Source organism: Haplochromis burtoni, unplaced genomic scaffold (assembly GCF_018398535.1).
Source record: "Haplochromis burtoni strain Fernald_Lab_line unplaced genomic scaffold, NCSU_Asbu1 Contig_146, whole genome shotgun sequence".
Taxonomy (NCBI): domain Eukaryota; kingdom Metazoa; phylum Chordata; class Actinopteri; order Cichliformes; family Cichlidae; genus Haplochromis; species Haplochromis burtoni.
Genome location: NW_024582507.1, coordinates 616,674 through 631,214, shown reverse-complemented (window position 1 = coordinate 631,214; position 14,541 = coordinate 616,674). Strand labels below are relative to the sequence as shown.

The 14,541-nt window shown below is 43.0% G+C and overlaps 1 protein-coding gene across 7 annotated transcripts in view; it reads left to right on the top strand.

Moving 5' to 3' along the window:
- LOC102303775 (glutamate receptor-interacting protein 2) overlaps positions 1 to 14,541 on the top strand; it is a 34,172-nt gene that overhangs the window by 14,571 nt on the left and 5,060 nt on the right. For 4 of the 7 annotated variants that reach the window (XM_014336626.2, XM_014336625.2, XM_014336628.2 and 1 more), the window contains exons 9-21: positions 75 to 244; positions 3,287 to 3,415; positions 3,618 to 3,779; positions 4,316 to 4,502; positions 9,733 to 9,878; positions 9,966 to 10,046; positions 10,406 to 10,469; positions 10,890 to 11,035; positions 11,954 to 12,098; positions 12,434 to 12,573; positions 12,903 to 13,085; positions 13,176 to 13,335; positions 14,321 to 14,435. In XM_014336626.2, the coding sequence (XP_014192112.1) occupies positions 75 to 244; positions 3,287 to 3,415; positions 3,618 to 3,779; positions 4,316 to 4,502; positions 9,733 to 9,878; positions 9,966 to 10,046; positions 10,406 to 10,469; positions 10,890 to 11,035; positions 11,954 to 12,098; positions 12,434 to 12,573; positions 12,903 to 13,085; positions 13,176 to 13,335; positions 14,321 to 14,435 (1,828 nt within the window). Of the gene's footprint in view, positions 1 to 74; positions 245 to 3,286; positions 3,416 to 3,617; positions 3,780 to 4,315; positions 4,503 to 9,732; positions 9,879 to 9,965; positions 10,047 to 10,405; positions 10,470 to 10,889; positions 11,036 to 11,953; positions 12,099 to 12,433; positions 12,574 to 12,902; positions 13,086 to 13,175; positions 13,336 to 13,842; positions 14,436 to 14,541 lie in introns of those variants that run through there. The other 3 variants (XM_005931783.3, XM_014336629.2, XM_042224666.1) reach the window with 3 other exon arrangements.

Genomic DNA, 14,541 nt, shown 5'->3' with positions numbered 1-14,541 from the left:
ATAATAGTACTGAACAGACAGCTTCCTGATAGAAAACTTCCTCACACCATCCACCTCTGTCTCACTTCTTTCAGGTGTGGAGCGCTGCATGTAAGTGACATCCTCCTGTCCATAGACGGGACCAGCACAGAGCACTGCTCTCTGATGGAAGCAGCACAGCTCCTCGCCAGCACTTCTGACATTGTCAAACTGGAGATTCTTCCAGCAAGCCAGAGCAGACTTCCCATCAGGCCGTATGACACAGGTACATCCTGCAGGTGGCGCAAAAAAAGCAGAGGAAGGCTCTTAAAGGTTATGGAGGAAAAGAGGACAGTAGTGACAGAGGAAGCTGTCTCAGATTAAAACAGGAGACAGGTTTTCTATGTCAGGACTGCAACAGGTGATGGACAGTGTTTCTTTTTAACGTATAAGTGCATTAGTTGCTTAGATCTATATCAAACAAGGCCAAAAACTTAAAAGATATTGAATTTTACAAAGAGGAAAATATTGAATCTCGACATCTAAAACGATAAAATCAGAATAAGCTTTTAAAGAAATTTCCAGCTGGCACACTTTAAGTTTCTGTGATCAAAAGAATTTATCACATGATTACTGTGGCTAAAGTCAGGCATGGTTTGCTCTTAGACTTCTAATGACTTTGATTAGAGCCCAGTCAATGAAACCCAGACAGGGAGATAAAGGTCAGCTTTAAGGTAATGTATGAAAATGAAACTTTCTAGGCCGGCAGACACAACTATTAAGTACCAGGAAGACAGGCAACTGATAAAGAAGAGGCAAGAACTTGTTTGGCAAAAGATCGAAAATAATATTAGCGGCTGGTAAAAAAATCTGTGGTAAAAAGTGGACATGTAGCAACTGTGATGTTTCTAAATACAGTTTGAAGCCTTGAGTTTGGCATTTTGGCCACTGATAAAGTTGTTTTTTAATTTTTTGTTTTTACCTTGACTCTTTGGAAGTGAGCTAAAGATAAAACTAGATTAATGTGTTATATACCAGGTTGTAAATTTTTGCTGTATTTCTGCTGTAAAGCTGGGCTTTTTAAACATAAGAGTCTAAGGTAAGCAACAACAAAAAAGGAGCCAGACCAATGCCAAAACTACTCAAACAGCCACCGAGGCCTGGCTTAAAAAGCAGGCCATTCTCCGTAAGACTTAGTGGATGTGGATGAGTAGTGCATCAGTGCAATGCAATAAAAATGTTCAGTGCAAATGATTCACACAGAGAAATCTCAAATAAGCGACCTGTCCCTTAATCACCACAGCACTGTGTGGAAATCCAGTGGATCCAGGATGCAGTCCTCACCACTTGTATTCTGCGTATTCCCGACAGCTCTAAAGAGCCTCACTGCTTCCCTGCTTACTTCCTCCATCCACTCTGAATTAGTCCGTGTATTTGTGTGTGCATACGGCCACAATCCCTCTGGCTTTGGGTACACACTCTGCCTCTTTGCATACCAACAAGCCTCACACAAATATACACACACACACACCCTTTCTCTGTCAGAGATCATGTTGTTGCCACGTTCTGCAGGCTTATTTCTGGGTCAGCAGCTGCAGGGACTCCTTAACATGTAGCCATTGGAAGAATCACAAAGCAACAAAAGGGAAATGAGCCACAGTTATTTCACTTCTTTCTCTTCTTTTGCTTGGTCTGGTCTGCAGTGCTTTTCTTATATATATATATTTTGGTTTCTTCTAATATGTTTTAAAAATATTTAATCGTCTAAACAGAGGAAAGAATTTGGATATTTTACTTTAAAGATACCTATGTCACACTGAAATGATTGAATTGATGAAAATGATTATATATTCTGCTTTATTCTACATATGAGATTATGTATGTATTCCATATCGTAATAAAGTGCAGAGTAAATGTAGCTTATCTTGCCACTACTAATGTTTATCACTACGGCGCAAATACATGTGACATGGATGAATACTGTCAAGGCTGAAATCCCTGAACTGTAATCAATACAGCATCTCAACTCAAATCACAGCAGGGTATCGCTTCCCTATAAATTTACGGGCACATCTTATTAAATTTCAGTTCACTCATTTATCTGGTTTTGAAGGAGGCGTTGTGGTGTTACGATAGCACGCAGCTTTTTCACAGCTTCTTCCCCCTCCAGGATAAGACGTGATTATAAGATGCAATTTGTCTAATCTGCTCTGGGGATTTAAGAAGACTGATACGGCCACTAAGAAATTAGGCGTTAATGTTTCTTTCCACCAGTGTGGAATGAAAGCACCATCTCTTGGAGAGATTCCCCTAGGTGAGCTTAATATAAGCCAGCCGAGCCAGAGCTTTTCAGCTCTTTTGATTGAGTCAGATAGAAAGTAGTTTCCTGAAAAGGGCCAGAGGTTTTCCTTCATGTATTGTTCAACCAAATTCTCAGAGTATGGCAACATCTGAAGCGCAACTGTACTCATCCATGTTTCCAGCAAATCCTCATCTATGAGAGCAAGTCGTCAGAGATTAGACGCCTCCAGACGAAGCAGCAAAGATTACTGTCACGTGTAGCATTTTTTTGACACATTTAGCTGAGTTAATCTGTTTAAATAAAGTTAATTATTGAGGTGTGTGTCACACAGCAGGTCATCTGCTTCCCTTTGAATGCCTCATGAACACAGCTTGATTGACTACTCGGTGTTACATAGGCTCTGGCATCAGGGATAAGATGACTTTCAGCGTAAACAACAAGCTTAATTTCTTAACAGAAACACCCAAAAAAAGAGAAAAGAATTACAGCAGACCATATAGACTGACAATCAGATGCAGAGACAGGCACTCTACATTTACACCAATCAAGCTTTCAGCTGCACTCAATCAAGGTCAAGCCACATGCTTCCACAGCTAGCGTCACTTCCTTGCCATGTCCAGCAGTAGTCCGATTTCTCTTTTTGCACCTTTAGACTTTTTTGAAAATGAATGTAGAAGAATGATCTTCAACTTGAAATCATCCCTTTGGAAGCTTGCTACTAAGAGTAAGGATTTCATTTTAGATTGTAGATCGCTTCTCATAGAGCGGTGTGTTTCGAACTGATTTTCAGACGCTCAACAAAATACATTAAACCACAGGATTTAATCTAGCGTGCCATGACGAACACATTAAATATCAATTACTCTGCTCTGAATGATCCTTCCAGGCTCTGTGTGGTATGGTATAAATTTAGACATGGGAATGAAAGTGTGATTTCATGGGCAGAATTTTTAAAAATGTGGAAAACGGAGACGCGCCGCTGCTTCATTCATTCTGTCGGTGTGTTTTCCTCCTTGCTGCTTGCAGTAAAAGTGCAGAAAAGCAACCATCATCACTGGGACCAAAGCGGCAACTACTGCCATCCCCCACATGCCAGCCACAGCAAGACATGGAGCAGCCCAAGCCACCCACACAACCAGCAGGACCACTGCAAATGTAAGTTATCACTTGTGACAGCACTGCTGCTGGCAAGACACCACAGCAGGAGCCCTTTCTTCAGCATGATTGTTAAATCTTTTTTCCAAGAGGTTTACCCCAACACTGGTTTCTTTCTTTTGTTGCATGTTCCAATGGTGCTGCTGTGGATGATGAATTTAGAGCTTACTGTACCAGCCTTTTGATACGTGTTTCCTTTCAGCTCTGGTGAGTGGTGGCTTCTCCCCTTCCTCCACAGCCACCTCAGGCTTCAGCAGCCAGGGTAGCAACACGCTACCCTGCCCCATCCTTCCCATCACTCCCACCAGCCCTCGGAGCTCCACCGGCAAGAGGAGGAACAGAAAGAAGGACCACAAGAGCTCATGTATAGCAAACCACCTTCTTTTTCCTCTTTCCCCTCCAAATTAAAGGCTTGGTTCAGTTCAAGTATTTTCTTATTTAAAACTGTTTTAATCAGGTTGTGCAACTTTTTTTGGTTCCAGAAGCGCAAGATATACACCTTACCAATGAATTGGGTACAACTAAGCTAGTAATTTGTTGCAGGACTCTTAGATTACAGGGAGGGGGTTATTGATTCAGCTCTATGGTCATTTGGGGGCAGCTGTTTGCTGTAAAGTGTCAAAATTAGTGTTTTGTTATTTGAGTGAACTGAGCTTTTAATATGCAAGCCACCTTTTTAGTGTTTCACCCTGTTTGTGTGTGTGTGAACAGATTTGACTGATTGCTGACGTAAGCATGACTGACATAAACTCTGATTAAGTGACTCATTCCCTTCCCATGTCATCTCTGTGGGCGCACGTCTTTTCCCCTTAACCTCCTCCCTGTCTCCCACAATCCCTTTCTTGCACTATTTGTCTGTCTCTGATGTGTCCCCTCCTTCCCTCCCTCCTCCTCCCACAGTATCTTTGGCATCGAGCTCTGTCGGCCCGGGGGGACAGGTTTTTCATGTGGAAACGAGCGAGGTCATCCTGAGGGGGGATCCACTCACAGGTTTTGGGATCCAGCTGCAGGGAGGTGTCTTTGCCACAGAAACCCTATCCGCTCCCCCGGTCATCCGCTTTATTGAGCCCGACAGCCCAGCTGAGAGGTAACGCAATGAGACGCCTAACAAGTAAACACACATCATGTAGGCAGTCACCTTGAACTAGAGTGCCTTATTGTTAATTATTCACAATGACCTGCCATTTGTGGGGGGAAGAAAGCCTGATATCTAAATGACAAAGAAATCACCCCTAAATTCTCCTATTCAATTTCTATACAGGATGCATTGAGATTTTATATACTTGCCATCACTGACAGGATCAACAACAACTATGTGAATAGTTGGCAAACACCAAAAGCTGAGGCACAGGTTTCCATGGTCAATCGGCTCCTGTACTTTTGCCCATATAGTGTAATTTACAAGACAGATATTTGAGTTTTGAGCATCTTCTTGGCAAGGTTTGAAGTTACCAACAAGTTCATGTTGGAAGTATTACATGTCAGATTAAGTTTGCACATTTTTGATTGGTTTGTTGGTTTTTGTGTGAGATGTTTTGGAGATATTGCTGCATGCATTTCGCCCTTCCCTTGAATATAAAGGTAGTAACTGATCATTCCTGTGGTACTCTATCAGCAGCAATGTCTATTTCCAGAAGTCAAACCCACTCAGTGAAAAATCCCATAAATCTCCACTTAAAAAAAGAGGCGTGTGGCTGGCCAAGATTACAGCGCTGCTGAGGGTTCAACCATTAATATTTACATTACATTACAGCTGTGTTCTGTATTGACCAAGACTCTGTGTTGCAGTCTAATTAACACGCAGCTCAGATGTGGCCAACTTGTAGTAGGGCTATCTATTGTTGTTGTGGTGCAAGATTAATGATGGTGTCTGCTGGCGGTGCAGGGCTGCCTCCCCTGGGTGTTGTAACATGATTAGTCCAGCAGCAGTTGGACAGGAGTGACTCAAGTACAGCATCTGACTGTGATGCTGTTGTCTCAACCTCCCCACAAGGTTAATGAGCAGCGGTGGTTAGTGAATTAATATTAGCTGACAGGGCCTCTGCGTTTGAACTCACAATTTAAATGTGTTATATTTTTTTTAATTTTTTTTTTCTCCTTCATACATTTTTGCGTGCGGAGGTAGTTTTAAAGTTCACAAAAGGGCAGTTTTGTGAATGTGTTCATGTCGAGCCTCGGGCCTGCATTTCATGTTATGGATGGCATTTTAAACATTCACACTATTTGACATGTGGTGTTAAAGTACATGACACAGTGTGGCTCATCAGAGTTTCAAACGTGCCTTGCTTATGTTAAATGGATGCTTCCGATTGCTTTAGATTTTGGTGTGTGTGGTGATGTGTTTGGGATTCATTGTTACCTCCACTCAGTGGAGACAACATGGTAAAAATTAGGGGTGCAACAATACTCGTATCAATATTGAACCGTTCGATACAGTGCTTTCGGTTCGGTACGCATATGTATCGAACAATACAAAATTTGTAATTTATTTTATCAACTTTCCTTCTGACGATGCTGTCTGTGTTGAGCGCTCAGTGAATCTGCGTTCGACTACTCCGCCTAGGCTGCACTGTCGAGCGCAGATCCACTGAGCGCTCAACACAGACAGCATCGTCAGAAGGAAGAGCGCAGGGCAAGCTAGCGAGACAGAAGTTAAGCTCTCCTTGCAACATGGCAAATTGAACCTCATTCAGATCTGGCGTTTGGAATTATTTTGGTTTTCATGTGACGTATGACCCTGAAGGTAAGCGGTCATGGACTAAAGTAAAACAGTATGTTGGATGTGCCACGCAATGCTCAATTACATGGGTGGGAACTAGTGTGTTAGCGCAGTTAGCTCGTTAACGTGTTGGCCGTCTAGCCCCAGCACGGGGCGATCGGGGTAGCTCGTTAACGGAGATTTGCCGTGTTGTGGCGTTAACGTCATTTCAACGAGATTAACGCTGACAGCACTAGTGGGAACACAACGAATATGACTGCACATTTACGCCGACATCATCCTAGTGCAAAGACAAGTGGAAGCAGACAAAAACAACAAGCATGCTATGCTACAAACTTTACCCGAGTCATTTAGACAGCCGTTAGCACATGATTCTCCTTATGGGGACCTGATATGTTTAATATTGTGGCGAGCTCAGACAAGGTGGAGACGGAGGTGTCGTTTGGTCTTGCTTCCCGTGAGCTAGCCAGGGAGCACAGCCGTTTATTGACATCTGCAGAAGAACACTGCCGCTAGCTAACTGCTCAGCGCGGCAACCGCACAGCAACAACAACAACACACAGGGCGCCCTCTGACCCCGGAAGGACACACCGTCGCAGCGAGAGGGCGTCACCCGTCACTATGGCAACATAAACAAAACATAACTGTACAAACAGAACCCCGAACAGCCCTGACCCGCTACATAGCCCCCACCTAAGGGGTCAGTCGTCCCCGACGACCCCATTACCCCACACAAAGTCCTGCAAATGTCCAGGTGCCTTCTTTTGGCGCACCGGCCGGTCACGACCGGCGGGGGAAAAGTCACTCGGGTCAGAACATGGGGTGCCACCATCATCCCACTTCTGACACCAATGTGGCGAGCTCAGACAAGGAGGAGACGGAGGTGTCGTTTGGTCTTGCTTCCCGTGAGCTAGCCAGGGAGCACAGCCGTTTATTGACATCTGCAGAAGAACACTGCCGCTAGCTAACTGCTCAGCGCGGCAACCGCACAGCAACAACAACAACACACAGGGCGCCCTCTGACCCCGGAAGGACACACCGTCGCAGCGAGAGGGCGTCACCCGTCACTATGGCAACATAAACAAAACATAACTGTACAAACAGAACCCCGAACAGCCCTGACCCGCTACAATATGCTGCTGAGAATATAGCCCAGAAGAAGCGTATAGTATAGCTTTTATTTTGGAAAGAGCCATTTCTCTGTAATAAACTCTCTTTTCCAAAGATGAGTGATTCCTCAATCAGATACAGGGCTCGCAAAATCGCTAGCCCGACGTCCCGGGGCTAGCGATTTTTCCAGTCGGGCTACCAAAATCTATCTCTGCCCTGCCCGTCGGGCTATTGTAGGAAGGAAAAATATATGTCAATGCTTTTGCATTCTTTCGGAAATGTAGCTGGGTAATTATGTCATTGGCATCGTGAGCCACTGTCAATATGTGACATATTGAAATCGCGTTTGAATTTGCGCTTGTTTTTTTGCTTTCACTTTGCAATCGCGCGAACTGTGTATAGAGAGCGACAGCACTGATTGGTGAGTGATGATAATTTGCGCACCAATTCCTCTGACATCGTCTTATCAATCGTTAGCTTACTATGCAAACATGACAAGTGAAATCTCCCGCAGCAAGCTTAAACATGTGAGAGGTTGATCGCGCAGAGAATCGCTGAGCTTATGTGAGTGCGTGTGTAAAAGCAGCAGGATATATATTTTAGTTCTGCTGAGCCAAATAAGACAGGTCAGGGTGAAGAAGTGACAGCCAAAGAAAAGCTTACCACAAAAGGAAAAGTTATGACAAATCAGACTATAAGGCAAAAAGAAAGTGCAGCTTTATGGTTTCATGGACAAAAGAATTTCTGTGGCTGCAATATGACGAGCTATATAACCAGGGCTGCACATAAGTGGTCCGCAGGTGCGCATTCGCTGTCAAAATAAAAAAAAAAAAACGCGCACAAGATATGAAGTTGCAACGCGTGTTTGCTACATAAGATTTTCTGGAGGAGGACAGACATTTGTTTAGAACTCTTAAAGATGTCGAGAAGCAAGCTCCTTTAAGCAATTACTTTGGTGTTCCTCCACCTCCAAAAAATGTCAGAAGGAGTCCGAACCACAAAAGAAGCGCGTATTCTCGGAAAAGTGGTTGCAGGAGGTGAGCTGGCTTCAAACAAATGATGAACGCACAGAGATGTGGTGCGGAATGTGCCGTGAAAATCCCACTCTAGCGGACAAAAACAGTGCTTTTTATATGGACGCAAACGCGCGTTGCAACTTCTTATCTGGTGCGCGTCTTTTATTTTGACAGCGAATGCGCACATGCGGACCACTTATGTGCACCCGTGTAAATAACATAATGTTCTGCCGGGTGTGTTGTTGGTTTTCTCTCGATTTCTGAGTCGACAAGCGCCTTTGTTACTGGGACCAGTCATTTTAAGAAAGGCCCCCATTAGAACCCATGAGAAATGCAAGAAATGCATTATTGCTCAGTCTGCAATATCTTTCCCAGAACAAACACCAATTGCAAATAACATACTAAAAATAAACCTGAAAAATCTGTTTAGAACAGCGTACTATGTTGCAAAGAGTGAACTACCACTGGCAAAATTTAGCAGTCTTTGCAAACTTCAAAAAGCAAATGGCCTAGATCTTGGTTCCACTTGTCTCTTACCCGTGACTTCAGTGGAAATTTCAAATTCAGGATCTGACACAGACTGATTCATGTCCTACACAGTTCTTACAAGTTCATAGAAATTTCTGTTCAATTAGAACCAAGTATTTGAGTTGATGATTGTAATTTTTATACAATGTTGTAATTTGTTTTTCAACAATTTTTTGATTAATGTTTTGTTTACATGACCTCAGGCACCTCCTGGGGATGTATGATTGGTGCTTCTCCATGCAGAGCTCTAAAAGTAAAAACCAGAATATTAAAGTGAACACTGACGTTAAGGGGGATCCGCTGGACCTGAATTAGGAGACTTGGTTATAAACCTGCTGAAATGACACATTTTAAGACAAACAATGATTTGATGAGTGTGACACGATGAAGCTCAACATGGCAACAGATTTGAAGTTATTTAAAAGCAGGAGCAAACCTGAAACTGAATGTGAGCATCCAGAGTGAAGGCTAAGTCAAAGGTTACCCAAAGGTTAGGTTTCACATAGGTTTGGCAGATATGGCAACAGGACCTAGATTGCCCGTGACCTTTGGGACAAATCTGACAGGGCCAGAAACAGACTTGTTTTTCCCTTCACTGAGGTGAAGAAAATTGTCAGCCATGTCTAAGCAACATCTGTAGATTTGTCCTGTTTAAAATAACGTTAGCTCCTGTTTCCCCCTGGTAATAAAAAAGAACATTTAAGATTGTCATAAAGGGAGGATTTATTTCAGGACGGTTGTATTAGTTTGAACTAAAAAGCTGATATTTTGTCATTTGTTCTCAGGTTTCTCTGGTTTTAAAAACATAACTATCACACTCTTGAGAACACGACAACCTTTTTCTTTTTCTTCATTTAAAAAAAAAACACATTTTCAAACAGTTATGGGCAGAAAGTGCAATTAAAATCTGTTCTTTTCATATTTGTGTGTTTTGCTGCGTGAAGGTGTGGGCTGCTGCAGGTTGGCGACAGATTGTTGTTCATTAATGGGATCCCAACTGAAGATGGCACTTTGGAGGAAGCTCATCAGCTGCTCAGAGACTCTGCTCTGGCTAACAAGGTCACACTGGAGATCGAGTTCGATGTTGCAGGTATTGCACAGGAACAGTAACTTCATATTGTGAAATCGTATAAGCTTTTCCATTTTCCCTTTTAACGTTGTTCTAAATCTCAATCAGAGTCGGTGGTTCCCAGCAGCGGCACTTTCCATGTTAAACTCCCCAAACGGCGAGGGATGGAGCTGGGCATCACCATCAGTGGTGGGTTTGTTGAATGCGAGACACCCAGAAGGGGGCAGTGTTGCTCAAAATGTTTGCATATTGAAACTCTCCCGTGAATCAATGTTCTGTGATCCATAAAAAGGAGAGAGGGGGGAAAAAAAGGCATGAAGCTCATACCTCATTACCTCTGAATAATACTGGCCTGTACCAACAGTCATCATTACCCTGTCTACTCTAACCATCTTTAAACAAAAAAAGACACAAGCAGGAAGCTGACATTGACAGGGCAACCAAACGAAAAGGAAACTAAGAGACTAAAGTGCTTAGTTAGTTAAACTGGTTTAATCGTCATATCTTGCTGCCTGAAATGTCAAAAAAATGTATTCTGTTTTTAACAGCGAGTAAAAAACCTGGCAAGCCCCTCATCATCTCTGACATCAGAAAAGGAAGCATTGCGCACAGGTATGTGCTGTCATCATGTTGAGCTCATAATGTTGAATGATTTATTAGTCCAGCTTTTTCAGGGCTGGGTCATACTGATTTTTTTTTTTTTTTAAATAGAAGTCAAACTTCTAAGACTTCTCAATACTTCAGGGTGATCTAGGTTTTCTGGGGTTAGGTGGGATTATTCATTACAAAATTACATTTTGTCTATCCACTATATAACAAAAGCCTAATTGGATTGAGGTATAAAAACTGGATCAGTAGGCCACAGCAACTTCATTTCAGAAGGGCTCAGTGTTGAGTAGGCTGAGGGTGAGGTTACGGTCACCCCCAAGGATCCCACTGAGACATGAAGCTAATAGGATTCTGACAGTGAGTCGGGAGGAGTGGCCGGTCCCAGTTTAACAGTTGTGATCTTCTTGCTCTTGGGTCCTGCAGAACAGGCACTCTGGAGCCCGGAGACCGGCTGCTGGCCATCGACTCGGTGCGTCTGGAGAACTGCACAATGGAAGACGCGATGCATGTCTTGGAACAAGCAGAAGATATGGTCAAACTCCGAATCCAGAAAGATGAGGACAACATTGGTACACGAACCATTTAAAATACATTGCACTGTCGGAGATTAAACCAGATTATCCCATTAGTTGTTTGGTTTAATAGGGGTCCTGGTTTGATGTCAGATATTTGTCAGTTGGTCGCCCTCTAAACCTCTCGGGTGGTTTCATTTATTAATAATTAAAAAAAAAAAAAATTACAAGTGCTCCAGTTTATAAGAAAGTGAACCTGAAGAATAAAGGTCTCGACCCACTGTGTGAACCAGCGCATGACTACAGAGGCTAACTGTTACCCTTATCTAGATCAGGAAACTCTTTGGTGCATGCAGGCAACCTCTCAAAGATTTGGGGTCACTTTGAAATGTCATTGCTTTGAAATGAAAAGCAGTTTGTTTCTGTTATCTGTGACAATAATATTGACCACACAGGAAATGACAATGAGTCTTGTCAGCAGTGAAGAGGTGACTCGGTGACGATTATGGCCTTCAAGGCAAGCAAAAAGGATAAAAAGGCCATTTGTCATTCTCCGCCAGTTATCTTAATCTTTTTACTTTATTGGCCAGTGTCAACATTTCTCTCAAACTCATGTTCCACATTTTCATGGATCATTAGTTGTTGCTCATGAAATACTCGATCGGTTTTATGCTAGATTTACAAAAGCAAACAAACATAAAAATGTGGTTTCATTTCATAAACAACAGTTGAGTGACCTCAAACTCTTCTGTGGTGCATTTCTGGAAAAAAGAAGCTCGTGTCTCACATACCCAGAGCCCGTGCTGGCTGACTGGTTCTTACACTGGAAAAGTTCCAGTTTTAATATTGTACGGTTTAATTTTTAATGTGAATACTTCCTATTATCAGTCGTTCTTTTCATAATTTGTTTTAAACAATTTATTGTAAGTCTTCATATCTTGAGTGTACATTATCCTCTGTCCTTGCATGCTGTAGATGAGTTGGAAATGTCAGGCTCCATAATCTACACAGTGGAGTTGAAGAGATATAACGGACCACTGGGCATCACTATTTCTGGCACAGAGGAGCCCTTTGATCCCATCGTCATTTCTGGCCTCACCAAGAAAGGCCTGGCTGAGAGGTGAGTGAAGGGCAGGGCGTGACATGTGGAGCTGCAGAGGGGGTTCAAGGTAGTAGTACAAGAAAATGGTGCTGCATTGACCTTAAGCCAGGTCATCTCTTGAGTTGCCTCTTTCTTTCTTCCTTTTTTTTTTTTTTTTTTTTTTTTTCCTAATAAATGAGACAGTAAACAATGGCTGGCTAGTTTGGTTTTTTTGTTTGTTTTGTTTTTTCTGTAACAAGACGCCTCTTTGTTTCTGTCTGGGTCAGCATGCTGGCAGCCTGACAGCTCTCCTGGCCATCTCTGTTGGTACTGTCTGGTAGATCTCTGCTTCATCTGCTCTTCTAAATCTGCAGGACTGGAGCCATCCATATAGGGGACAGAGTCCTAGCCATCAATGGTGTCAGCCTGAAAGGAAAGCCACTGAGTGAGGCCATTCATCTCCTGCAGATGGCCGGGGAGTCAGTCACCCTCAAGATCAAGAAACAAGCTGATCGTATATATTTTTTCATTTGCTTTTCATTGTTGGGGGAAGAGAATGAACCAAATTTTACTTTAATCGTTTTATGGATCTGAGACATTATTCCTAAGTAGATCCTTTATTTTTTTTTAAAAAAAAATTCTGGGGCTTTTAAAGTCCCTCTTTGCGTGAAGCAAATTCTTTTCAAATCTTTACAAAACACCTTGTTGGCAAAGGAATTAAGAGATGAGGGACACAAAAAGCAGAAAATAAATGCTTCTGCTGTGGAAGTGTTGCAGTGTTTTACTCAGGTGGTGTGAAAAAGTGCACATCTTATTTCATGCCAGCTCACTGTCCATTCCCAGAGTCTGACGGCCGGCGGCCTTTAGAAAGAGAAGCTGCGTTTTTGAGCGACACAGAGGATGATCTGACAGACTCCCAGAAGACCAGTAAACACTCAGAGCTCTACTCTGCCACTATACCCAGTATAGACTCTGCCATGAGCTCCTGGGATAGCTCGGGGTTTGATGCAGGCTACAGTAGCCAAGGTGAAATCTAATGTTCACGAGCAGTCTTCAGATAAACCACATTCTCCTGCACATCTAATGAGATTTTTTTTCCCCCTTCTCTTCATTTAGGGACATATCTTCACAAAGGATCCGATATACTGCTCAACCCAAATGAGTGGAGGCGCACAAAGCACAGGAGCCAAACCACTTCCAGTTCTGCAGGCCTAGTCCACCACACCTCATTGTATGATGGGAGATTCACAGAGGATGAGTGGGACAAGATACCTGGGTAAGTACAGAGGCCCTGAGGTCCATCCCAGACATTTAGTTTGGTGAATGTCTGAGGGTGGGTGATGCTGGTGCAGTTGAACAGGGACAGCATTAAACACAGTATTAGCAAATAAAATTTAAAAATCAGTATTTTTAACTGGATGAATCTGTCAGGACTGGCTTTGTGTGTGTGCAATTTGTCAGGTTGCAGCTCAAATATCCTTATTCAGTAACATGACAACACTCAAACCCACCTCATCTGTCAAACGTGCAGTTGTTTTTGCTCTTGTGCTGCGTGGTCACACACCTTGGTGGCTTCTTGTTTCCAACATCTTTGTCAGTTTAGCTTTAAGTGGTTTTCTTAATTCAATAATATGTTGTATAAGCAAACTCTCCTGTGATGTTTCCTTTCCCTGATCGTTAAGGTCACTGACAAAAGTGCATTCTGGATTATTTTGTCATTTTGTGTTGTATGCCTTCATGTTTTTGTGCTTTTTCCAAACTGTCCTTTTCTCTTCTTTCTCAGGTATTCTCTCTCTCATCTGCTTTACTAACTGCCCACAAGCTCTTTGGTGTTTCACATGTGTACATCTTTTTCTGTCACCCCTGTCCGTATACCAAAAAAAAAAACAGTTTCCTCAGAAAAACATCCAAAGAGCCCAAGGATCAGCCTTATCTGTCTCGTCACACTTCTTCTTCTTTTTTTTTCTTTTTCCCCCTGAACTTTTATGTCATGTGCTTTAGATTTCCTGCTTTTTTGGGGGGTGACGTCACTTTGTGAATTTGAAGTCTTTATCTTATTCTAATGGACTCCTGCGGCTTTTGAGCTGTTACAAGAGAAAGATTTTACATTAAACCCTCACTGTGGTCCTGAGAGATTCTCAGAAGGACTCTTCAGCTTTGCAGCCCCAAAAAAAACTGCATTTCCCATGCTGCCTTTGTATGCAGCACCAACATCCAGACTGCAGGACTGCTCTCATGCTTTGGTTCCTGCATTGTCATAGATTTGTCAGCCCCCCTCGTTGCCATGGCACCCTGAACCAGGAAGACAGCTTCTGGTCCCAGGCTCTGCAGGACCTCGAGACCTGCGGCCAGTCAGAGATTCTCAGGGAGCTGGAGGTAGGCCCGCCTGTTATCTCCATCCCCCTTCTGTTTCAGTTTCCTCTCTAGCTTTGTCCTACTTGTGTACTCTCAGACTTGCATTGGCCTAAATGAACATGCCAGA